Raw genomic sequence first — 27,402 nt, 5'->3', positions numbered from 1 at the left:
CAGAGCAGTTTTAAGCTCACAGCAAAATTAAGAGGAAGGTACAGAAATTTTCCATATGCCCCCTGCCCCCACACATGCATAACTTCCCATATTATCAGTGTCTCCCGCCAGAGTGGTACATTTATTACAAGTGATGAACCTACATTGATACATCATAATCACCCAAAGTCCATTGTCTACATTCAGTTCACTCTTGGTGTTATACAGTCTGTGAGTTTGGAGAAATGTACAATAACATGTAGCCATCATTACAGTAACAATATGGAGTATTTTCACTGCCCTAAAAATCCTCTCTGTTCTGCCTATTCATTTGTGTCTCACACTTCCTCAGCCCCTGGAAACCACTCATCTTTTTGCTATCTCTATAGTTTTGCCTTTCCCAAAATATCATATACTTGGAATGATACAGTCAGGAACCATTTCAAGAATGGCTCCTTTCACTAAAGTTCCTCCATGCCTTTTCATAGCTTGATAGCTCATTTCTTTTTAGCACTGAATAAATACTCTGTTGTGTGAATGTACATAATCACATAATTTTTATAGTCAAAAGATAGTCTTGCCATAATTGAGTCTGAATCAGGAGATACATGTAGATATATGTAAAGCTTTAATAATGTCCTAATATGCCAAGAACTAATCATGGTAATTATGATTTGCCACTTTTCTCCAAGTCAAATGAGAATAGAAGTCTAAACTTTGGACTTCTCTTTTATCTGGAAATTCTGTGATTTTGGAAAAGTGTTACAAAGAAGAACCAGTAAAGAACAGACAATGCAGTAGGCAATGCTAGTTATCATTTAGTTAAACATTTTCTAAGTAAGAAAAAATTAAACTTAAAATTCCATCTTTCTTATCAATCATATTTATTGTCTTGGTCTGTTTTGGCTAATTATCCAAAGAATGTCCTGAATTCATGATTTGTTGTTATTGTTAAGGAAAGAAAAAAACATAGCATTAAATTGAGACAGTGTTAATGTATAGGTAATTTTATATTAGGAATTACTTAAATGGATTTTAAGGCAGCAAACAGTTGGTACACTTACATATTCTTGTATCTTACATTAGAAAAATGAAAGTTGTAAATTTTTAAGAGAAGAAATCTTGGTGGGTATTTGCCATTACGATTTTGTCATTAGGATAGAACGTAGTCCAAATTTATCATTGTATGTCTGTGAAATTATTACCTTTCTCTTAGTAGCTGAATTTCATAATCATATTGGGGTTTGGGCATAGTGTTTTTTTTGCAAATCCAGCACATAACTGTCAGTATTTAGTCTTTGCCTATGTGATTGATTGCCAGTGCACGCACTTAGTGGTAAGTCAGTGAATTAATGACCTTCTCTTTGAGATGTAATAGACTTTCTTTCTATCAGCACTGTGCAGTAAAACTTTATATAATGATAGAAATTTTATATATCTTTGCTGTCCCATGTAATAGCTACTAGCTGTATGTGGCAATTGAACACTTAAAATATGGCCAGTGTACCTAAGGAGCTAGTTTTGAAATTTGATTCAGTTTTGGAAAAGTTAAATCCTGGAGAGGATTTTTCCAGGATGCTGCTTCAAATGACATTATTCTCCTTCTAGTTCTATGACTTAGCATATAGAGCTGTTCGAGTTTAGTGTTCCCTGTCTGAATCCTGTGTATACGGCTAAGCCCTTCTCATGAATCACCTCCTTTCCTGGTATCTTGCAGAACTTAATTAATTAATTAAGTGGGATATAATTAAATTTTTTCAATTTTTAAAAAATTGAAATCCAGTCTCTTACAATATGTCAATTTCTGGTGACAGCAAAATGTCCCAATCATGCATATACATACATATATTTACTTTCATATTCTTTTTCATTAAAGGTTATTAGAAGATACTGAATATAGTTTCCCTGTGCTATACAGAAGAAATTTGTTTTTTATCTATTTGTATATATAGTGGTTAATATTTGCAGAATCTCCAACTCCCAAATATATCCCTTCCCACCCCCTTTAACATACTCTTATTTCTTTTTTTGCCGCACAGTTTTTTGTATGGTCATGAACAGCTTCGTATGCCTAGTTGTTTTCCTCCAGTCGTATTGTATGCGCTGTAAGATATGTACTGCCCTGTTTATTTTTTAAATCACAGTGCCTAACACAGAGATAAAAACATAGTTGTACCCAAAACATGTGTGCTCCTTAATTGCTGAATGGACCTAAACCTAACAGTCACAGACTATAGGGAAGACTGGGGTCACTAACCTTATCTTTCATGTTTCCACGTTAACTTCAGTGGCTTATTTGAATCACATGAACACGTTCAGATTTCATTAGATAAGTACTTCTTCCTGTTTAAAGCACATACCAACATATAACTGCTTTTATTTCAACCATATTTTATAACAAAATCTGATTATCTCATGAAAAATTTACAGACATGTTATTTTAAAAGTATTTTTAAACAATTTCACCCTAATTTAAAAATTATACCATGTGAGTTTTGCAAAATTTTATGATAATACGCTAAAGCAATTTTTCACTTATAAGGTGACACAGTGACTGCTAAAAATCCAAATGCTTGTACTGGTCAGGCTTACGAGTGAAAGTTAGAATAAGTGGAGTGGTATTTATATAATATGAGCTTAAAGTTTTGTTTAAAACAGACCATCTTCCTATTTATCTGGGAACAGAAAAAAGTTTCTATTGATTCCATTAACTGTTCCTTTATGAGGAGGATTTTTGAAGCTGAAAATGAACACAGGCATCCTGGTTAAATTTAAGTGTATTCAGTGTAGAGCTGCCATTTCCTCCACAGTCACATGCTGCCACATGGAACACAAAGGGCGGGCCAGAGCCTCCTTTTCTCCTTTGCGTTATGTCTGTATGAATATGAGAAGTATTAATTTGTCTTCTGTGGTGTCTGGAAAGGGTAGATGTCTGTCACTCATTAGTCCATGTCACCAGAGAGAATTTTGCAATAAAAAAGGAAATACTTCTCAAGATGATTGATGAAGTAAGTCCCTAATGACCAGAATTACTTCACTAAGTATGAAATTATCATAACCATATGCTCATTACATCATCATAACTTTTTTAACATGTGCCATGTGACATAGGTATTAGCATGCTTTTTTCCCATCAGTAAAATGAAAGTTATCTATCTTAGTTGAAATTTCTAATAGATTTTGAGTATCTAGAAATATCTCAAATTTCAGAAGAATCAAATAATATAAGTATTATTTCTTAGTAGGATACATAACCTAAATATAATATTACAAGCATGAGAATTAGATCAAGTTTCACTTGTAAATATCTAGATAATACATTTGTATATATGTGTTTTAAATACTATAGTACTTATTTTATCACTCTTTGTCACACTTTACCGTAAAATGGAATATAAATAATAGCAAAAATTGCATGGTGCCTGCCACATACCAGAAATTGTTAAAGTCTTTTATGTATATTTAGCTACTCCACAGTAACCCTGTAAGTTAGATACTATTATTTATCCCCCTTAGGTAAAGACCAGATACCATGGATTATGTAACCATTTCGAGTCCTAGTTGCTTTACCTGTAAAATGGCAGTAGCACTTCATAGGGTTATTGAGGAAAATAAATGATGGGTCTAGAGTTAGATATTTGGCACATAGGCACTCAGTAACTTTTACCCACTTTCCTCTTTCAATGAACTGACTACTAGAAAGAGGTCTAGTCCCTAATTGTACATAATATCTTTTGGTATACAGTATTCTCTGAGATCTTTGAGGTCATAAAGTATCTGAACATAGCAGATACTAAATAAATGTCTGCTTTGTGAAAGAATGAAAACAAAGAAATTTGCCCAAGTACTCTAAATATACCAGTGGTGAAAAATATTTTAAATTATTGCTTAGGTAATTCAAATTATTACCATTATCTGATTAATTTGTTGATGGCAATTAAATCCCCCTTGAAGAGAAAGGCCTTAGGTCTTTTCTTTGAGAGTTTCCTACCGGAGACATAATAGCAACAAATCAGACCCTGCTGACCACTACTAGGGAGTATGCTGCCTGCCTGTGAAGATGACACTGGAGATTTTCAAGAGTTAAGTGAGATTTATCTTCCTTGGTCTTTACAGACAGAGCAATGGCTATTTTCATGGCCTCCTATAATTCATTTTGCCAACCTTTGCATTGATAGTATGTTAAGACACCTTAATCTTAAAGTAGTATTTTTTATTCTTAGTATCCTAATCTATCTTTAACTTTTAAAAATCATTGATGAGGCATTATAAAAGCTTATATATTTTGCTTTTGTTATGATTCAATGAATTAATGCTTTTATTACCTATCGGAGTGCCATGTTCCATTGCTTTGGCTAGTGAATAGTTAGTTGTTATTTACGATGGTGGTGCTGATGACTGACAATAGTGATGTTGATGATAATGGTGCTGAAAAGAGATTGAAAACCAACTAAGAATGGATTTCTTCTCCCCAAAGCCTAGAAGTGGAGTCTGAACTTCAATAGAATTGAACAATGGTTCTTAAATTCCTTATTCTTGCTCCATTAAAACTACTTTTTTAAAATAAGAGGAATTTTTTTCTAGGACTTGAAAAAAAAATCTAACAGTTGAAATAATTATAGTGAGATCTATTGCATCCTTATTTAACCTAAACAAGTAAAGATGGAATCATTCTGTTCATCTTTATTCAACTGTTTTTGGTAGAAATCCAATTACGCTTCCCTGTGTTTGTTCATATCCTTTCTGATTTTCTTATTGTCGGCAGAAATATTCTTTCCAGGCCAGTGGTAAATTTCTCACCTTCTGTGGGATGATGTCATCCCATTTGTATGTTGCACGCAGACTTATTTCATGACCCTAAGCAGCACCCTATATCCAGGCTTTATTTGAAAAACGACCTCTTAGCTCTCTACATCCTGGTTTGGGTAACTGACATTTATTTTCGCTTTGATATCTGAACTACAGAGCTTACCAGTGGGATTCTTGCTGGGAGAGATGCCAGGCCAGTTCTGGCAGCCTCCATTGGAAGGCATCATATTTAGACAGAAATCGTAAGAGCTCCTGAATCTTTGCAGCAATCCTATGTTAAAATGAGGTAGAGAGGAGAAACCTTTTACTTTAAAAAGGTGAGACTGAATAAATGTGGGCATTCAATAAATTCCAAAGAAAAACATGTTCATTTTCCCCCTCTTTCCCTGAAGATTGTCAGCAACACCCCCACAGCATGTGTAGTTCTCCAGCATTTCAGAGTTGATGGACTCCAGATGGAATCACAGTTTGAACTTACTGGCCATGGCTAGTTGCCCTTGACCTCACACATTTCTCTAGCTGTATGTTCACCAAGAATAATCCATGGAATAATGAGGCTATCAACCAAGTCCGCTGGCCGGAAAAAAAGCCCTTTAAACATTGACTTCAAAGACAAAGATTATTTGAAAAACACAATGTAAACAGGAAATTGAAAAGGGGGCGATTATAAGCTGCTAGCAGTTAGGCACGAATTAGGCTTGTTCTGTGTTGTAGCTGCCCAGTCCAGTGGTACCACTTCTGTGTCTTTCAGATGTGTGAGGGTTCCTCAGACTAGTTTTTCTTGGTGGAACTAAGCCACAATTTGCAGACCAACTTATAATAAAGATCCATCATAAATATATCCAGATCTAACTGACTAATGCAAATTTGCAATTTCATTTATAGTAGAAACCCATTTAAATGGAAAGGTGATACCATGTCTGTTTTGGCTCTTCACTATATCCCTACAAAGTTAGCCCAGAGCCTGGAACCTAAACATTCAAAAAACACATGTTGTTGAATTAATTTATTTATTTTTATTTATACTCATGACATCTATTTCAGACATTGTGGACATGATTTTATTATTATTTATCTTATTTAATGGGGGATATTCACACTAAGCAAGTTATTTAAACTACCAGTTATAAAATAAATAAGTCACAGGGATATAATATACAGCAAAGGGAATATACTCAATATTATAATAACTTGTATGGTGCCTAATGTATAAAAATCTCTAATTGTGGAATTTGATATATAGTATTATGAGCCGATTATAATTATACGTCAATAAAATTTTAAAAATGAGCAGATTTTAAGAACTTTGATGATACCTTCTTTGAAGACTAATTCTTACTGTCTAAAACATATAATTGATTAGACCAGATATATGAACATCCGAGTTACCCCACAGAATTCTTGTATCATTTTTGACGATAAATTTCTGATCTAATATTTCAGTTTTAAAAGTCTTTTTTTTGCCATAGTCGTGGAATATAATAAGTACTTTGAATAATTGATATTATCTATTTAGTTAAGATCCTGGGAATCCATGGGCATGAGGCAAATGATTAGTATAGCAGGATGTTGAGAGTCTGGCAGGCATAAAACTTCTCAGAGCCAAGTTACATTTTAGGAATGACCTGTATTGCATCAACAGTTTTAAGTGTGTGTTATTTACAGTCACTGTATGACATGAAAGGAATGTTAGACACTGTGAGATACACTGGAATATGGAATGATAGGAAAGACATGGCCTCAACCTCAACAGATTTATAATCTAATAAATAAAAAGGGAAAGAGCAATTCAAACAAAGGCAGCAGTCAGGATGAGGTTAGCTCCAAACCTATGTTCACTGTTTAGAAAGAGGCAAAAGGCCCTATCTAGAGACTTTTCCTGAAAGCAGGTTTATGTTGAAGCTCTAGATGAGCAGACGGAAGCCAGGGGCCTGCTGGTGTGTGCAAAGTAGCAAGGGGTCCCATGGTAACCAGTAGAGACACAGAAACACTACATTGGGGTCAGATTTATTTTACTCTCAAAGACAATTTATGTCCTGTGGTTTCACTACTTTTGGTTTCTCTTCACTGTTCGAGTCAGATCCCTGATGGGGGTAATCCGTAGAGCAACTTCCCAGCCAGAGCCCAGGCAGGGAGCCTGAGGCCGGTGCCATCTGGGCACCATTATCAACCAGCAATGCAGCAGGACTGTGATGGCCAATGTGGGCTAGAGCATGGTCTGGGAGAACCTCAAAGTGTGGATCTACCTCGAGGGCAAGTGGAATGAAGATAGGGAACTGCCACCTTTCAAGAACAGTACCTTCTACTTGATGATCTAAGTCCAGTTTCTCCTCAGCTGTGTGTTGTACTCCACCTTCTGCTCCTTCTACAACCCCAAGGGGAAGCTCTTTGCCTCAGGAAGGGTTGAGGTGGAGGTACTGGATGTCATCCTCACCAGCAGCCTCCCTGTGGCTGATGTCTCTCAGCTCCTGGACACTTGCTGCCAGTCCATGAGGACTGCGTTCTTCCACATGTCCAAGACACCTCTGAGAAACAGAGCCACTGCAGGGCCTGGTGCCCAGCCAGCCCAGTAGCCAAGGCCATGGATGGGGCAAGAGCTGGGGACAGAATGGGCAGAAGGCAGGTCCTGGCTAGAGAACGGACAGAGGGGCCCCCACCCACCTGCCAAATATCACTGTGTTCTTCTCCCATCTCATCCCTGCCTTACACTTGGGTCCTAGAAGATGGAAGCCTCTTTCTGACATTGACTCAAACCCAGGTCTCTTGATGTCCCCTCAAAGGAAAAGTGTGCTAGACCCCCACCAAGCTCCCAAGGAAAGGCCTCACCCACCCACATGCTCCAAGATCTGAGAGTAGGAGCAGGCCTGGGGCTCCCGATGGGCTGACAGGGCTGGGCTGAGCTGCGAGGCCTCTGGACCGATGGCCAGAGATGAGGCCCTCTGCTGTTGTGCCTGGGCTGTGAGATGCAGAGGCAGGCTTTGGGGTCCCAGCCATAGTCTGTGTTGGTCTTTCAGGAAGAAGAGGGGCTCTGTGGAGTGGGATGGGGGGTGCCCAGGTCTTGTACTACCTGGGCTGCAGGGAGCCTGAAATCAGGGTCTGCTGCTCCTGCCGACCTTGGGGAGCAAGTCTGCTGAGTTGATCGTGCAACTGCATCATCACTGTTTATGAATGAGCTCTTGGAAGGGCCAAATAAATAACTAAATGGATACAACTGAAAAAATAAAGGTGTGATAGTGAGAAGCCTGCAAATCTGCCAACAGAGGGAGCTCTTAACATCGCTGACATTTCACTATGTGTTTTTTTTATTTGCAGAACCGCCCAAAGTCACTGTGATGCCCAAGAATCAGTCTTTTACAGGAGGATCTGAGGTCTCCATCATGTGTGCTGCAACAGGTTATCCCAAACCAAAGATCGCCTGGACCATGAATGATACATTTATCGTGGGTTCACACAGGTACTGGGTTTGTATCATGTTCTTTGTTTTTACTGAGTGAGAAAAGTTGGTGAAATTTCTGAACAAACTAATCTGACCAGATCCCTAAGGTTTGGGCCAGGAAATGTCAATAAAATAACAAATGATGAATGTGTAGAGTCTGGGGTTCTTAAGTAGTGAATTCAAGAGCTGGGAATAAGTGCTTCTCAAAAAAAAATTTTTTTTTTGCAAACATAACACCCTAACTATTGGTTTACCATGAATAATTGAAATGGGGATGATAAGCTTCCTGGGGGTAAAGTAGTGTGTCGTTTTGATCCATCTTGTGAAGGCTTGGTCCTGGGACTGACAGAAGAGAGAGGGAGAGACATAAGGACTGAGCAGTAGCACTGATTAAAGTGTGGGCAGACGTTCTTTATAACTCCTGTTCACTGTTTGCCGTGTTACATTGAGAGGCATTTTATTTTGCTGGATGCTTTTAAAAGACAGTGAATCGTTTTCCTGCTCAAAGAGAGTAATGAACATGTGGGGCATGAACAATGAAGTTTCCAGCCATTGGGCTTCCATTACTCTGGGTTTGGCATGAGGACGAGGGCCGAGGTGTGAGGCAGGTTCTCTTCCTGATGGCTTCACAGGCTCCCTTGTGACTTGTGACGTGAAGAATTGCATCTCTCAGGTTTTCATTTTGAGGAGCCATTTAGCCTAGGAGTTTACACTGGGTTGCCTGGGTGCAGATTCCACCTCGATCCCTTTCCTAGCCCTACCTCGAGGCAAGTTGTATAACCTCTTGGCTCATCTGTGAAACAGGGAGAACGACTGTATCTAACCCGTTGGGTTGTTAGGAAGATTTAAAACATTAATAAACGTAAAGCTACTAGAGCAGGCCTGGCACGTGGCAGGTACTGGGTTTGTGGGATCTATTATCATTGCTGCTGCTGCTTTTGCTATTACTGTTACTGTTTTATTATTATTATAAAATTTCTGCTTATAAAATAATGATGTTAATCATTTCTGCAGTCAGTACCAAAAATATAACTCTAAAACATTTAAAAGCATTTGAAAGGAAGATTATTTAGTTCCTTGATATTATTATTCGGGTATTTTCAATTTTATTTCCTTTTTGTCTGCAGGTATAGGATGACCTCAGAAGGTAACTTACTTATCAAAAATGCTGTTCCCAAAGATGCAGGGATCTATGGTTGCCTGGCAAGTAACTCAGCTGGAACAGATAAACAGACTTCTACCCTCAGATACATTGGCAAGTATAATCAGTCTAAAAGGCAGTTCAAATACGATGAATATCATAACAAGCAACGTAAAAGTCCTTTTCTGAAAAATTAATATTAGGAATGAGTTATACCCAGTCATATAAGTTATTATTCATTTCACACATTGGTTAAAGCAAATACTGCAATTAAGTTTAAAAGTTCAAGGAGTGAATAGCTTCATTAGTTAATAGAAATCAGGGAAGCTTCCAGATTATGAAAGAGTTGCATATTTTGTCCACAGAATTCTGTCCTCCCATGGTTTGTCTCTTCTTTGAAATATTTCACTTACAAATTAATAAATTCTTTATTCTTTCTAGTTGATCTCAACCTGTATTTTATATTTTCCACTTATATTCAAAATGTTTATGACATTTCTGTTATAGTATCTATAATATTTCTGTCATTTGGCTTGTCTGGACATTATTTTTGCTCTTAATCTTCCGTTTTTCCCCTCCAAACTCAAAGATGTACTTCATGGCAACTATTCTGTAGCATAATATAATATTCTATACTGTAGCAGAATATAATATATTCTAACATATATATTTATAATTGTATATTCTAATATGTAATATAGAATAGAATATTTATTTTAATTTGGTCTTTTTTAGACAAGAAAAGGACAAGGGCATTGCATGCTCGATGTCAGATTGTAAATTGTGAATAATTAACGACTAACAATCCACCCTTTCACTTATTCTTATTCACCATCATTCATAGTAAGGTAGTAAAATTGGCAGTGGAGAGGAAGGAATATAAAAGGGCCACAATAAAGGTTGAGAACTGTATTGGTGTGTACAGATGAGGGAAGTAACAAAAGTGTCATAAACACTGAACCTAAAAGTCTGGAGAGAAGTGGTCTCATTTATAGAAATGAGGAAGGCACACGGCGAATACGTTTAGAAGGGAAGACAGGCTCAGATTTAGAGACAAGAATTAAAATTATGTTCACAGGACACCCCTGTGGAGGGGGAACAGACAGTTGGAAATGTAGAAAGGGGGCTGAAACAGATTCTGCGTTGCAAAAATGAGTTTTGGTACATTCACAAAGAAGCCAAACTATTCTACCCGCTTATTTTACTAATTAATCACCCAGAGTATGTAAATTCTGTGCTAGAGATTGTGGAGTATAAAATTTAAAAATGTATGTTATACCGTCCTTACTCTTCAAGAGCTTGAATAATGGGTGTGGATATACATAAAGAAGTATGAGAAGGCAGACAAAGAAGCCTGGAAGGTTGGAAGAGGGAGAGATTAATTCTGACTGGGGAATTTGCAAAGATTTCTCAAAGGAGACAGAATTTAAGCTCAGTCTGGAAGAATGGGATTTGAAGAGTTGCAGCAACGGGCATTTCAGGCAGAAGAAACAACGTGAGCAAAAGCAGGAAGGATGGAGAAAACAGGGCGTGTTCGGACTGCCAGCGTGGTTCCGTAACTTGTGACAAGTAAGGAAGTGTAATGGAGGGTGAAGTTCAAGAGGGAGCCTTGCACTGGTTAATGGGTTTTGAAAGCCAAACTAGAGAATTATGAAATGGAATCACTGAAGATTTTCTCACCAAGGAGTAACCTGATCTCTGAGAAGTTAACTCTTGGCTTTGTTTAAAACTACCTCAATAGACATTAGGAAGAGGTAAAAATACCTCAACAGACATTAGTTGGGAAAAAATGTGAGTGAACTAAAGCGTTAGGCAAAGAGGTGAATCAAACAGAATTAAGGAAAGAAACTTAGAGAATGTCTACATTCAGCATCAAAGGGAAAAACAGTGTCAAAAGCTGAAGTCTCTACTTTTTATAGATGCAAATTTTAGCCTTAGACTACAACTCTCCCTCTGTACATAGACATGAATATCTTTAAAGTCACAATTTGTTAACATGTTTCACCAGCAATTATATTCCCCTGAAGTCTTAATTTACTCAAAACAGTATCAACCTCATAGCTCTTTTGATTATGTTTTTATTACTGTTGTCCTCTGTTTCTTTCAGTTGCTTCTATGAGATGTGTTCAGCTTTCCAAGACTTTCCCTTCCTTATACACCTTTTTTTTTTCCTTTCATAAAAGCCTTTCAATTAGTTTCCTAAACTTTTAGACTCTATTTCATCAGAATTGTTTTTGCTTAATGTCCTTTTGGCCTTAGTAGATGATCTTTTTGTCTCATACATCTGTGTACAGATACATTATAAGAGTTTCTTTCTGTTTATAAGCATATAAATAGTAGTTTTTTTAGTTGGTTCATGTAGCAAACATAAACAAGGTGCGTGTAGCATTGTGCTGTATGTCAGCCATCTGCCTGTTCGTTGTTTTCAGAAGCCCCAAAGTTGATCGTAGTTCAGAGCGAGCTGTTGGTTGCCCTTGGGGATACAACGGTCATGGAATGTCAAACCTCTGGAGTTCCTCCACCTCAAGTTAAATGGTTCAAAGGTACATTTCTTAAGTGTGTTCATGTCTAGTTCGCTGTGTTTTCTCTTTCAGATAAAAACGATTTGTTAAAAATTTGTTGTGTTGTGTGACTTAGCAGCCTCAGTAAAATGTGTTTATGGTCTCACTAGAGACGATAGTTCAGAACTCTGAACTCTGAATTTCGGCGTTTGACATCTGGTGTGGATTACAGGACTGTGAAAATCAAAGCAGGAAAAGTCCGCCTTTGCTAATCCAGCTGAACGTTGTCTTTGTTAGTTTAGGATTGTTTCCTGTAGAAAATTGTCCAAGAATACTCAGTTCGTGTTTAAAATAGCTTCACTGATTTCACTTCACTTTTCTGAGAGATAATGGCTCTCACAATTAGAAAGTTTTCTAGATTCTCCAGGACATTTCCTGTAAAGTGCCCAACTAAAGACACATGGGCGCTGACAGTTGAATGACATGTTATTGAACGACAAATGTATTTGGGGCTCAGCTTCATCGTGCGTGGTAGGTGTTTGCATCAAGTATAGAAGTTATCTGCCTGTTTCTGTGGTACAAAGATTCTGCCTCCATGAGTCTGTAATAAAGAACAGTGATGTGCTGCTTCTCCTTGGTGAGAATGCCGTTGGGTCCTGGTCCGGGCTCAGAGGCTGACAGCAGGCATTTGTGTAAAATGACCTGCTTCTGTTTCTCTCTCAGCTCTTCCCTTCTGTGAGAAAGAAAACTTCCCGCAAATAGCCTAACAAGAGGTTGCTAGGATTATGGAGATGCTGTTTGCAAAATACTCTCTAATCTTCAGATGAAAAATGCTAAATGGTACAAAGCACTATTGTTATGATTCTGTTTGTTAAATCACAGACATTCCCATAGCAACAGGTTGATGTCATAATCACAAAATTGTGAATTCAGCTCGGGTTCAAACTCTTGGGGAACATGAGGTGAAAAAGAAAGGCTCTGTGCAGAAAACACGTACTTTTAAATGACACAAATCAAAAACAGGGAGGGAAACCAGGAGATAATGTCATTTTCATAATTTTCCATGTTAAATGATTTTTAGTCATCACGTTTTTTTCTCTGATAAGAAAGCATTTCTGGATTTGTTTCTTAAATAGGTTTCGGTTGTATTTCAGTCAACATAAACTAACTTAAAACATTTAAATCTTTGAATTGTAAATGAAATAGATAGGAGTTACAAACGCACATCATAATTAAGCAAATCCAGAACAAAAAGGTGTTATAGATGCAGTATTTCCTTTTTTAGATGTCAGTCAGTCTATCACTGGAGTTCATTGGGCCCGGTAAATAATATCCCATTTCTCTGGCTGAGTTACGAACCAGCAGAGCTAGAATGTGGTCATTAAATGCTGACAGGCCATGTTGGGGGACCTGCTCCGATGTTCAGCAACCATCTGCAGAGCTGCCCTGAGCTCCAGGGTCGGGCCAGCTTACTCTCCCAGTCCCAGGCAGGCAATTTACTCCATCAGCAGAGTCTGGATCATAAAGAGCAAAACTAGGGGACCAACTCTTCTACATGCAGGGTGGCTCCAGAAATAAAGGGGAAGGAGGCAGCTGACCTGCCTTCCCCACCTCTGCTGGGGATGAGACACCGAGCAAGTCAGGAAAATCCTACCTTGTGGAAACCATAGGGATGAAGAAGAGTTCTTTCCCCCCCAAGAACAACTTTTTCTTCATACCTTTTCTTTCAGGGAGTTCTGGTTGAATAAAGTAGGTGGTTGTTTATTTTTAAATTTACGATAGTGGGAACACATAAGCTCACCCTCTTAACAAATTTTTAAGTATACAGCACAGTATTGGTAACTCTGGGCACTGCTGTACGGCAGTCTCTAGAACTTACTCATTTTGTGTAATTGAAACTTGATGCCTATTGAACAACTCCCCATGTCCCCTGCCCGGCAGCCCCTGGCAACCACCATTTATTAATAAAGGATATTCCATTCAGATCATCCGAGAAAAGGAATTCCGTTAAGTACAGAGGCCCACCACAATTTTCGATTTTTCATTTTTAGAAATGAGCAACATAAAGTGGGTTCAAAGAAGAATCAAGGACACTATTACAATGTTATATAAAGAATATTTCTGGTAAAGTATTAAAGAAATTGGATTTATTTCTTTAGATTGATGGTAGTTAAAGGGTCATGGGGAATCCCTGGGGGTTCCCCACAATTCTGGGAATCTATGAGATCAAAATTATTTGCCTAATAATACCAAGATGTTATTTGTCTTTTTTACACTCATGGTCTCATGACTGTATAGGGGAGTTTTTGGAGGCTGTCTGACCTGTGGTATCCAACAGAGTGAACGCAGAAACAAATATAAGCACTCAGCTGTCTTCTGTTAAGCTAGACGTTCTAGAAATTGGCAAAAATGTGAAACAATGCCAGTTTTCTCACTAATTTTTTCTTGTTTGGGGAAATAAATTATTTCATAAAATATGTTTATTATATTAAAATGTCATGAGTTTGTTATTGTAAAATAAATACATAATGTTTTAACTTTTTATAGTTTAATTTCTAAAATGCTAAATACAAATAAATAAATCCACATAAAAAAGTCTCTGATAAGTCCCCAGTAGTGTTTAAAGAGTGTGAAAGGGTCTTGAGACATTTTGGAGAACCACTTAATAACTAATAACCATCAGCAATTTATAGGGTCTTATGCCATGAGTGATGGTCTCTCTGCTGGTCCTTAGATCACAGAGCCAGAGTTGAATTGAAACACAGTAGAAGGAGAACCCTCCTCAATGGAAATGATTGTTAAATCCCAGAATAGATTGTCAGGGAAGTTTATATATTTTATTACATATGTGTAACGTTTTTCTAATCTTATCTAATATTAAAACTAAATACTCCCTACTTCATTTTCCTCTCAAAGTTTTGTATTTCTCTATGGCTTCTCAATAATTTCATTACTAACTGTCCAGTAGAAACCAAGAAAGGAGAGATAATCTAAATGTGATCAAAACTCAGACTTGATACAACCAGTGTTTTCCAATTGATGTTTTGTTTCATCACTGCTGTTCTTTAAACATTTTTATTTTGAAAAAAGCTACTGGCAAAAAGGATCTTCTTTTCATTCTGTTCTGTCCTCTGACATACACAGAAGAAATGAGGGAGAAGTAAATTCCAAAAACCTAAATGCATTTTAGTCCAAACATTTTAATGCCTGATGAGCAGCTCGGTCACATCGCATCCTCCCTTAGTGGGAGGAAAGTTTATGTCAACATCATCTGCTTTTATTTATGAAAATTTCCCAGAGGCACACAGACCCGGCTTTAGCTGCTCCTCTCATTCTCGCGTGGTATGCAGTAGCAAGCTTAAAAGGATGATTGAGGTTTTAAATATTGGAATGCTGAAAAATACTTCTGGCACTGACGGTAATGTAATTTTTTGTGTGTTTTTAAATTTATGGCTCCTTTGACCTCTTCTCTCCAGATTATAAAAACAAAAAGAGAATGGTTTGTTTGTTGCCCCGAGTCTGTAGGGTGATGCTTTATGTAGTGTCCTGGAGAATTTCTAGCTCTGGGGATTTAGCCTGTTAAAAGCTAAGGGAGTTACTTCTACAGTCCTCAGGTCCAGGGCACGTGGCTAGGTTAGTATATGGCATTTTGGAGACAGCCTCTTCAGACTTGACATTTCAGCATGCTGTGAAACCCTAAGAGCACTAGCCCTTACACCTCTGGAATTTTTTAGGATCCCTACAGAGAATTTGATATCACCCTTTATGAAAAGAAACAAAAAAGATAAGGACACTAAGCTGGCACTAAACATCAATATTTGCTATTTTTTACGATACTCCTCATCCTGGTTAATTTCATTCTTAGAGGAGGAGAAATCCTGGAGGAAGAGAAGCGGAAGGACAGGCTAACCTGACTTACAGGTGTGTTGAGGCATTGCCTGCCTTCAAGTAGGAATGGTTCTCAGGGGACTTGAGGTGCCGCAGGGGCAGGCAGCCCAGATACAGCTGATCTTTCTTGGGTCATTCTACCCTCACACTCAGTGGCTGGTTCCATCCTACACACATTCATCCCCTGCCTGTTTCTTACCCAAAACCTGTAACTCCAATTTACAGAACTTTGATGTGTAATACAGACTTGATAGTGGTATCATGGGAGACTTACGTAATGACACCCCTCTCTAGCCATCATCAGGGGTTCCTCATCCATTTTTTCTGTTCTCTCAACAAGCTCTTCTGTACCCTCTCTAGCCAGCTGTGGTTCCTTCTTCCCCAGCCATCCTTAGAATCCTCACAAGGTAGCTACTACCTCTCACAGGACAAAATCTAACTGAGAGCCTTCAGCAAACCAGAAACCCGGCCAATTAGCTAAACTAAGAACACCCATAGTCTCCAGAGCATTTCCTGGGTAATTGAAATTCATCCTGCCACAAAGACAGTAGAAAACTTTTCCACCTTCAACTTCTCATTCCCTTCTTCCCTAACACAGCCACGATGACAGCTGCCACTCTTTCCCAGTCCCCTAGCATAGCCTCAGAGTTTGTTCTTATTTAGATACACACACAATGGGAAATATTTGTACGCAGTTCATTTAGGGTCTGATGTTTGGCTGTAGGTTAGCCCGTTGAAATATACAGACTAATAAATCAACTCATCACCATGAAACACTATTCTTTCACTGCGTAAACATTGTTTAAGTGCTGCATTGTGCCAGATACTGGTATTTAAAAACTTGACAATCAATTATCTTCAAAAGTTTTGAAATCAAATCAGTAGCCAACTAGGTAAACACTTTAGTGCTTAATGTTCTCCCCTTGTTTTGATTTAGGGGATCTTGAGCTGAGACCCTCAGCATTTCTCATTATTGACCCCCTCTTGGGACTTTTGAAGATTCAAGAAACTCAAGATCTGGATGCTGGTGATTATACATGTGTTGCTGTCAACGATGCTGGAAGAGCAACTGGCAGGATAACTCTGGACGTTGGCTGTAAGCATCCTAGCTCTGATAGACAAGTTTGTTTTGAAATTGACCTGGTATTTGGTCATGCTTATAAGTTTGAAACATTTGGCAGAGACGTTTGTCAGAATGGCAAGATGAGAGTTAGAATTTCAGATTATGAATGTAATGATGGTAGTCAGCATTGACCAAGTGCTAGGTACCATGCACTGTGCTATCCTCATACCAAACCTGAGAGGAAGCTACAGTAATTTTCTCCATTATGTAGGTAAGGAAATGGAAGCTTACAAAGGCTAAGCGACTTGACCAGGGTCACAGGGCTATGGGGGCCAGATCCTGAATATTTGAACCCAGGTTGTTGGATTTCAGAGTCTGTAAGCTTGACTGATGTACCACCTGTTGCCAAACATTTCCTATCAGGAGTCATCCATTCTGACACCAAATTCCTAAGTATTAACATCTGGAGGTCAAAAATTAGACTTTGGCCTTAGACCATAATTTGAAGATGTTCATGACAGCAAAGATAGCAGATTGTGCTTTTCCTTTTTTTTTTTTTAATTCACTAGCAGTGACTCCTCTGTGTATAAAATAAAATCCTAACCACAGATAAATGTCAATCACAATGTGAATGATACAGCTTGTGCATGACAGCTTTAGTCGGATTACTCGGGAAGTTTGGTCCTCCCCTCCTTCTTTGTCTCTCCATCTCATGTTTCTTAAAAAATAAAATTACACCATGTGGTAACGCATGAAATAAAACAGAGCTTGTTTTGTGTGGAAAAGAACCCTGGCAGCTTCATTTTAACAGATATATCAAATGTTTGCATCACTTAAATTGATAAAGTATGACATTTCGTTAAATTGTATTTTCATTTATGTGATGATTTTCACGCCAAAGCTGGCTTTTGTTTTTTCAACAAAAGTTAGTAACTACAAAGAAAATGCATTTTTTATTTATAATAGAGTAACACAAAACATTTTCTCTCTATTGTCTTAGTTCTTTAAATGAAAATCTTGACCTTCTTAGCTTAGAATTTTGTTTCATATAAACTAACTTGTTTTTTTTTCTCCTGGGATCTTTTATGATCCCCATGCCCCTGAGCTGTATGGTGAACACTGTACATTCTTGGTGATTATGCCCTTGGGGTGGAATCAACAAAACTGGAAATAGCCACAAAGACCACTATAGAATGTCGAGCGCACAGCAAGATGTGTTTGAACCATGACTAAACCCTCTGGTTATTAAGAGAAGTGCCTTGGAAGTAAGATTGAAATCTCTGCATGGAGGGTCTCTGAATCTACTAGCAGAGTGTAAAACATAAGAAATGGTTTTAGAAGTTCAAGGCCCAAATGAAGAGGGCGGTTAGAGACAGAGTTCTTGTTTTCAAGAAATACGCAGTTTCAGTTCTCAACATATTCTGGCTCTGCGTTTCCCTCTCTCCTGCACAGATACTTTCCATTTACCCGGTGTTCTTTTGGAGTTGTCTAGCTCTAGAGTTAGTGTGAAGTAGCCCAGCCAAAAAAGGAATGACACCCTCACCCCCTCCAAGACTGTAAACATTCCAAACATCTTACATGTTTCTTTGCTTACTTTTACTGCCTTCTTGATAATCTTTTTTAGCTTTTGGACTTTCCAAGTTCTCTCTTCTGATTAGTGAAGAACCATATAAGGATTAGAGTTGTCTGTGCTGGAATGACGTGGGGTAAATTAGGAAACATCCTAGCAGACGTTTTGTATTTATTCCTTATTCCTTGCTGTCAATTTTATCTTCACTCGTATTCAAAATCTTCTTGCTCTATGAACCTTTCTAAAAGAACAGCTTTCATAACTTCTATTCCAGTAGTTGTCCTGGTGGAACTACTTACATAAACTCAATTGTTTGCTTGCTGTAACCTTGATCATTATTAACAGTTGCCAGATAACTTAATATTAACACCAGTGCCATTCATGTTTCTCTTAGGCCTTAACTGTTTCCTTATTCACCGTTAGAATCCTGATCGTTGTAGCTCACAAAATTTGATGAGACCTTTCCGTCCACATAAAAGTATTGTTACACATTCTAGCAGACAAAGTAACCGCCAAGAACCATGAAAATCACAGTCACAGTGATGATTGTGATGATTATGTTTAGATTTAAAAGCAAACAAGCGAAAAACACACATTTTCCCCAGAATTTATATAGTGGGTAAGAGAATGGGCTCTAGAGAGAGAGGCTGGGTTTTCTGCCTGACTTTTAATAGTAACTACCTGATAGGTTGGTTGTAAAGGTGAAATGAGACTTGATGACCCACGTGCATTCAGTGTGTCCGTGGTCACTGCTTTTCCTCTGAAATACTTAATGGGACATGTATAAGATGGGGGAACGTTAACTTTACCCAGTGAGTGGTCATTTTGGTTCTTTGAGTTTCGAAAAATAATACAGAAATGCACATACAATGGTGGCACAGCTTTTAAGATTAAGCATTGTGTTTTTAACAGTCACTATTTCAACTAGACTTTTTTGAAGGGGCTTTTTATTTAAAAAGTATGATTTAAGTTCTACTATTAGTGCATAAAATTATTCATTTGAGTTCCAAAACTCTTGGACATAAATTTAAGTAGATTATGACTTAGGAAGAAAACCATGCTTTTATCCATGTCATGTAACCAGTTGCACTTTCAGATTGCTTTTTTGTGGGCCTGTTACTTCACATAAACAATACTAGATTAAAAATAATAATAAAAAGTCTGTTTAATATTAATCTTGAGGCTTAGCTTCTTGTAGTGAGTCTCCTGTTTCCTGTTTCTCATTTTCATGGCTTTAAGTTCTGGACATTTCAGGTCAATGTTCAGGGAATGTTACCAAGACTTTTCATCCTTTTTTAAAAGAGGTAGTGAATTACAGTCATTTGGAAAAGAGGAAGATTGGCTACATCAGACACAAAGTTGGCCTGGCAGTGAGTTTATTTGTAGTATTCCACACCACAGAGGGTGGTGTTTTAGGCTTAGACTATGGTGTCATGTGTTGTGGTTTGGTAGAACCAAAACCGGGTGCTCAGCCATTTCAGGAAAGAACTTCTCAGTTTGACTAATATAATGCAAGAGTTGCCATAGCGGAAGTAGATTTAATGATCACTAAAGAAACTGGAATAATTTTATGGACTACGTTTTAGAGTGAGATGGTCAATCTGTTGGTAACTTTCATATTTCCCAAATAATGTGTGCACACAGGCAAATCACCTGTGACAGCAAAGCTGTACCTTGCATTAACCCTGTGCAGTCCTCAGGGTGCACACAGATATTTAGGGGATCACAGAGGATTCAGCATAATCCTGACAGACTCTCTGCAGGAGCCAAAATTGAAACTAATAGTAGCTATGTTGAATTCCAGAACTATGATTTAATAAATTAACTATATAATATTCCTGATCATTGATAGTTAGTATTTGAGTGATGACCACACGAGAAATGATTGATAAAGATTCTCTTTTTTAACATGAACTAGGACGTATTATTTATCCTCCTTTTGTTCATGGGAACATTTAGACTGGGGGAGGTAAAATAATTTTTCCAGGTTTATAGACTAAGAAATAGTGGAGCTGCTATTGGAAACCACCTGGTGGGCTGTAACTTTCCTAAGCTACTTCTCGAAGCAACTCCTCTATACATGTTCCATGTTTGTACTATAATCACTTCTGCTTCCTTTCCCCCTGGTTTTTTGTTAATCTCTTTACCATCCACCTAGTATAATTCACTTGGAGTCTGAATTGGCCACACTCTGGAATAGGAAGTACTTAAAAGTCTTCTTGGCTTGAGGTAGGAGCTGCTTCCTTTTGAGGTTTGCTTGTCATTGGTGCTGTCTTGGCTGCTTACCTAGTGCCTGCTACTCTCATTTGCCTTGTTTTCTGGGGCCCGTACATATATTCCGTGACCTTATGCTTGTCTTGTGCCTGACGGTGTTCCCCGAGCTTCTTCACCCCAGGTGACTTTTCCCATCTCAGTTGAGCTTTATGGGCACAACTTGACCTTCGCTTATCCTTTTTAAATCCAGTTTTTTCTTGGCTTTCTTAGTTCTGAAAATTCTACTTTGTCTCCGTGTTCACTGATGGCTGCGTTCTACTGTGTTACTAAGCTTGGTTTCCTCCCAGATACTTGATCAATCCCAGCCTTCTGCATATCCTTTCTGTTCTTCTGGAATTTATTTTCTGTCCCATCTGCAGTATCCACCTGTTCATACTCTGAGCCTAACATGACCTGAGACTTTGATTCCTCTATTTTTCAGACAAGCAGCTGGCTCTAGAATAAATAACTAGTATCACTCCAGGGAAAAGTAACCAGGCTTTACACACCTAGGAGAAGCAGTGAGCTGCTTTATAAGCTATTTTTAAAATGTTTTATTTTGCCTATTATTTTTATTAGTCAAATTCACATATGGATGGATGAAGAGAAATCTAACCCAGATACACTCCTTCTTTTTTTTAAACATTGCTCAATTATAGTATCTAACTTGATTTTATTTTATGTAGTATCAATAAACAAAGAAGAGGGCTTCTGAAACTGCCATGTTTTTTCAAAAATGCAAGTTCAAATGTACTGGATCAATGTTACTATCATATACACTTATCTTCACACATACACAAAGACAGACACACACATACTGGGTTTTTGTTGAAGTGTTTTAATGTTGAGTCAGTCATTCACAAATATCTAGCAATCATGTATAATGCACAAAGTACAAAGTACTATGTTAGTTGCTATAAAAGTTAAAAATACAGTTGCATATAAATTCTCTGGGGAAAGTTAAACATACAGTCTAATAAGAGGATGAATGTACCCATTGCCATGGAGACTGCTACAGAGTGGGTTCTTTGAAACCTCAGAGGGGGAAGAAATCATATCCATTTAGGAAGGTAAGAGATGGCATTGAGGAAGGGCCTTTTGAACTGCATTAAAGAGTTGTTGCTACTTTACTAGGCAGAGATCAACAGCAGACATCGCATTTGAAGGGGATGGTGATAACATAGGTGCTGATGTGAGAAATGTCAGCCCTTGTTTGGAGAAGAGTTAGGAGTTTTGATTATCCAGAGAATAGGATTTGAGTAAGAAAATAATGGAAGTTGTTATGCAATAATAATGCAAAGTTAAAGGAGGTCCGTTAGCCCAGGTTAATAAGGCACCAGTGCTGCTTGGGAGACAGCTGTACATCCAGGTCCCAGAACTCACATGACGAGGGAAAGAAGTGATCTCCACACCCATCTTTATAAACCTGATGACCAGCTTGAACATGAGCAGTGATAAGAATTGTGACTCTGGAGTCACAATTTTCAATCCCACTTCTGTTCACCGCCACATGACAGCAAATTAACCATTTGTGTCTCTGTTTTTTCCTCTATACAATTAGAGTAATAACAGTAGTGTTATTATTCATAGAGATAGTGTGAAGATTAAGTGTGATAATTAATGGAGAGCACTTATCACAGTCCCTGACTGTGTAAGTGATGGTTATTGTAATTCCTACCCAGTGTTTAATGTTGACGTTATCAAGGAGACCTTCCTATAAAGAAGATGTGGTATATTTATACAATGGAATACTATCCAGCCATAAAAACTGACAACATAATGCCATTTGCAGCAACATGGATGCTCCTGGAGAATGCCATTCTAAGTGAAGTAAGCCAGAAAGAGAAAGAAAAATACCATATGAGATCACTCATATGTGGAATCTAAAAAAAAAAAAATCCAAAATAGAAACAGACTCATAGACAGAATACAAACTTGTGGTTGCCAAGGGGGCAGAGGGTGGGAAGGGATAGACTGGAATTTCAAAATGTAGAATAGATAAACAAGATTATACTGTATAGCACAGGGAAATATATACAAGATCTTATGGTAGCTCACAGTGAAAAAAATGTGACAGTGAATATATATATATATGTTCATGTATAACTGAAAAATTGTGCTCTACACTGGAATTTGACACATTGTAAAATGATTATAAATCAATAAAAATGTTAAAAAAATAAAAGGGTACTAGGGTACTTAGAGCCCTACAATGAACAGGTTTCATCCATCACCTCTAACAGTGCCCTATGCCTGGTGCCTCAGACATCATTACTCAGAAGTTCTGTGGGGCATATTGCGAGGCTCATCTCTGTGGGCTTGCTGACAGCATCTTCCCTACATTGCTTTCCTGTGTTTTTCAAGATATGCCTCTGATGTATTTCTAATTTTCCCTCTTGGCTGCTGGGGTTGCCTGAATTACGTAGATAACTCTAGCCTTTTTATCTATCATTTTATAATTTCAGCATCCTTATCTCTGAGATTAATCACTCTCTACTCTCTATTTGTCAAATACTGTTCTGTTAATTTGTGTTACTGATGCTCAAGCTTAAATTTCTTTAACTCAAAAATGTAAAAAAAATGTGAAAGATGTTGAGAAGCAAGAATGTGATATACAACAAGAATATAATTTAAGGTTAAATACTGTTAGTTTGTTGTATAGTGATCTGTTGAATGACTCTCATACAAATTTTTTTATATACAAATTCACCCAAAAGGAGTAAGTTTTGGAAAGTGTAAAATGTATTTCTTTGCAGAGCAAACTTATTTATAAGGAAGTTTGAAGAGTTGAGGAATGTGGCATCAACTAAAATTGAAAAATTCCTAGAATGAAAGATTCTCTTTAGTTAAGGCAATCTTGATTTAAATTCCCACTCTTTACACTTTAAGGAAACAGGTGAAGTTCTTTGTGCCTCTATTCATTTATTTTTTTTAAAAAAAAATTGCTATTTCAGTAGCAGACAGGAATACTTAAAGGGTATCTGTATAGTATTATTTGAACAATTATTTGATTCAAATTCAATTTGCTGACATTTTAATAATTAGTTTTATATTTATTGTCCTAGTGTACTATACCGATTACCTTTTTTTTTTCTTTCACTTTAACTCTCTTCCAGCACCTCCAGTCTTCATACAGGAACCTGCAGATGTGTCTGTGGAAATTGGCTCAAATGTGACATTACCTTGCTATGTCCAAGGTTATCCAGAACCAAAGATTAAATGGCGAAGATTAGACAATATGCCCATCTTCTCAAGACCCTTTTCAGTGAGTTCCATCAGCCAACTAAGAACAGGAGCTCTCTTTATTTCAAGTAGGTTAAAGGAAATATACTCTATACAAATACGCACATAAAATTATACATTTTTATGCATAGGTGCTGCTGTGTTTAAAATACTGAATTAATCTTGCCAACACATTTTGTGTTTGTGAATTTCATTTTAAAATAATCTGAACTCAAACCTGGGAATTGTCATAAGTGAATAAGATTTTATTCAACTTTATGTTATTACTCTCATAAAAGGCTTATGAAACAATATGACTTCTTTGTATCTCACTGTTTCTTATTGTGAATAGGGTCGTTTGGGCCTCTAGGTGGATACGTAATCATATTTTATTGACTTTTGTACCACCTGTTGTATAAAGAGGTAAAATATTACTGGTAGTTATTAATTATTTTTGGCCAAGAATACATAACCACATGCGTAGGGACCCTACACAGTATGAAGACTTTTATTAAAAGCTGTATCTATCTGGAGCAGAACATTTTTAAACAAGGCAGATATTCCATCATCTCAAAATTTTACCTGTAAGCTATTAAACATTCAGATATTTGTAAACATTTAGTACTTTTTCATATGAGGTTAACAGTATTTGGATAGTGGCACCAGAGGAGTAAAAACATTCAGATGATTGACTTTTTTAAAAAAATTGCATTTTAGGGTATTTGGTAGAAAGCCCCCAGTAAGTGATTTTCATGTTTACTAATAATATTATGTGTATATCGGCCACTTAAACTTTGAAATACAAATTAAATTAGCTAATTACAAGGGCTTAAGTATTCAGCTCTGTGCTCAGCTCTGTAGAGAAAACAAGTCAAATATGGGGTTCCTCACTCGGGCATTTTACTATGTACTGTCTGAGTGGGAAACCGTGAAAGTTCCTACCAGGAATTACTCATTAGATTGGATCAGATTGTACCGGACCTGAAATGTGCAGGTGATGAAATGTAGTTGGTGAGGTAGCAAATAGACTGCCCAACCCAAGCTTCGCAGGCAGGAAGAGAACTTGTGAAAGTACTGTTTCAGAACAACTCCTCTACAGGACAGGAGGAGAGTGGACGAGCAGGGAGGGTCACACAGCTATACAGGTAGGGTGACGGTGGTGACGAGGAACAGCCCAGAGGGAAACAAATGAGACCTGAAAACAAATCAGTTAGCAGAAATGGCACAAAAGGGAGAATAAAAGAGGGCAGTGTATTGACCGATGGCTGCCCAGTTGTCCCAGTTCAATCTTCTAAAGGGAAGCTAGTGATTAGAAATTAGTTCTCAGTAGTATTTTGCATTTCTAGACTAATTAGCCACGGTTGAGAATAGGAAAACTTTCTTGCTTAGAAACAATGTATAACTTATGAAGCAGCTGATTTGCTGACTTTTCCTTGGCAAATGAGTATCTCCTAATTTTGAGAGGGGATGCTGTCTGTTTACCAGATGGAATCCTGCAGTTACATGCATATGATTAACAGAGGAGTAGAAACTTTGTCATTGGTCTTTATTTGAGATGGTATGGCACTTACTCATAATGGAAAGCTGTATTTTTCTCTATCAAAGTCTTATCTGTAGATTAAATTGTGCTTATTTTAGTTAAGATATTTGCGAAGACAGTCATTCTTCTGTTTAAAATCTTCTCTTGACTCCCCAGTTGCTCACAAGATAAAACTACACTATAAGGCAACACAAAAGCTGTCTCATCATCTTCAGGCTCCTGATTTCACCCACACAACCCATAACCCAGCAGTCCTTGCCCTGGTCCCCAACATGCTCTTTAATTTAAAATGTTTTGTAAATATCCTTTTTATTTTTCTGAGAAAAATTACATATTTGATCAATTTCTGTAATAAAATTATTTTAATATACAAAAAGTAGTACAAAGGAAAATGAAGGAAAGCAATGTTTATTAAAAATAACATGTATTTCAGTAGATAAATACTCTGCAGTGTTCACACAGTGTGCATCCGTGTTTATGTATGTCACTATGAACTTGACAGCTAAAACGAAGACTGATACAGAAATATGGGATGGACGATGCAAAGCTTCCAGTTTGGTGAAGTGATGTTCTCAAATGGTGGGCAGTTCTTGCTAAAGTTCTTTCTTTCTTCCACTTACGCAGAATTAGGGTGTAGGCTCAAGTAATTATGTTTAAAGTCACCAAATCCATGAATTATCAGTGGGACCTTTAAAAGTCTTGCTGAACTTGGGACGTTGTTCCTTTTGTGAATCCACCCCCATGTATCGCCTCCCTAATTTTTGCCCATCAAATGCCAGTTAGACTCCCTGGATCACTGAACCCATGAAAACAATCTCCCCTGCAAACCTCCAAAATGCCCTCAGGGTGGTGGTGTGGCATCCGTTGGTGGTGCAGCTTTCCATTCTTTGAACGGACCGTGATTTTTCAAGTCATGCTTTTGTCTTTGCAGCCTGTTAGGTTTGGACTGCCCTTCCTCTACTCTACCTGCTGTTTAAGGTACAGCTCAGATATTACCTCCTATGTGAATCCTTCTCCACCTCTGCCACGTGCCATCAGCCACTTTTGTCTCTGTGCTCCCATAGCTCGTTGTTTGAAACTCAAATTATAGCACTGATCACCCTGTGGTATGATTGTTGATTTCTTTATGTGTCTCGCCCCCAGAATGGGAACCCCTTGAAGGCAGTACTGTATTTTCCACCCACAGATCTCCACACTGTGCCTGGCATGTAGTAAATGCTCCATAAGTGGTGTTGAATGAGTAAATGATCTCTTCTTTTTAGACTTGTGGGCAAGTGATAAAGGAACCTATATTTGTGAAGCTGAAAACCAGTTTGGAAAGATCCAGTCCCAGACAACAGTGACAGTGACAGGACTTGGTAAGATCGATTATGTGTTTAGACACCATACTCTTAAAAACCATCAGATTTCTCTCACTACCTCATCTCTTGCTTGGGCCTTAAAAAAAAAAAAAAGATAAACATTTGATTAGCCTTCCTTCCTTCCCCCCACCCTATTTCCTATTTCATGATGTTAGAACTGAAAATAACCTTAGAGATGATCTACTTGAAACTTACCTTCCATTTGAAGAAATGAAGGAGTAAATTGATGTAAGTCTAAATATGAGCACACACCCATGTTAGAGTGGTGGAGTTCTTCTCTGGTTACCCTATTTTCATTTATCATTTTAGTCCACATGAAATTATTTCTGTGTATGATATGAAGAATATAAAATATTTTATTTCCAAGTGGTAAGACATTTGTTTCATTATCTTTGATTCAATATTCTCCTCCCACTGTTAAAATACCACTTGGTCACATCATGGCACCAACTTATATTCTTATATCTATTCCTTGGAATTCTATTTATGTACTAGCACTACATTGTTTAAATTATTTTAGCATTATTATTTTTGAATCTGTCAGTGCATGTTTCTTATTAATACACTTCTATAAAATTTCCTTTATCTTTCTTTATTCATCTACATATATTTTAGTTTTTCCAAGATGACTCTCTTAGA

The 27,402-nt window shown here is 37.6% G+C and overlaps 1 protein-coding gene across 1 annotated transcript in view; it reads left to right on the top strand.

Moving 5' to 3' along the window:
- HMCN1 (hemicentin 1) overlaps positions 1 to 27,402 on the top strand; it is a 400,921-nt gene that overhangs the window by 175,662 nt on the left and 197,857 nt on the right. Inside the window, exons 12-17 of the mRNA XM_006198786.4 lie at positions 8,101 to 8,242; positions 9,352 to 9,479; positions 11,795 to 11,908; positions 16,692 to 16,850; positions 23,757 to 23,951; positions 26,665 to 26,760. Of these exons, the coding sequence (XP_006198848.1) occupies positions 8,101 to 8,242; positions 9,352 to 9,479; positions 11,795 to 11,908; positions 16,692 to 16,850; positions 23,757 to 23,951; positions 26,665 to 26,760 (834 nt within the window). The remainder of the gene's footprint in view (positions 1 to 8,100; positions 8,243 to 9,351; positions 9,480 to 11,794; positions 11,909 to 16,691; positions 16,851 to 23,756; positions 23,952 to 26,664; positions 26,761 to 27,402) is intronic.

Source organism: Vicugna pacos, chromosome 23, assembly GCF_048564905.1.
Source record: "Vicugna pacos chromosome 23, VicPac4, whole genome shotgun sequence".
Lineage (NCBI taxonomy): Eukaryota > Metazoa > Chordata > Mammalia > Artiodactyla > Camelidae > Vicugna > Vicugna pacos.
This window is presented reverse-complemented; position numbering and strand designations above follow the sequence as displayed.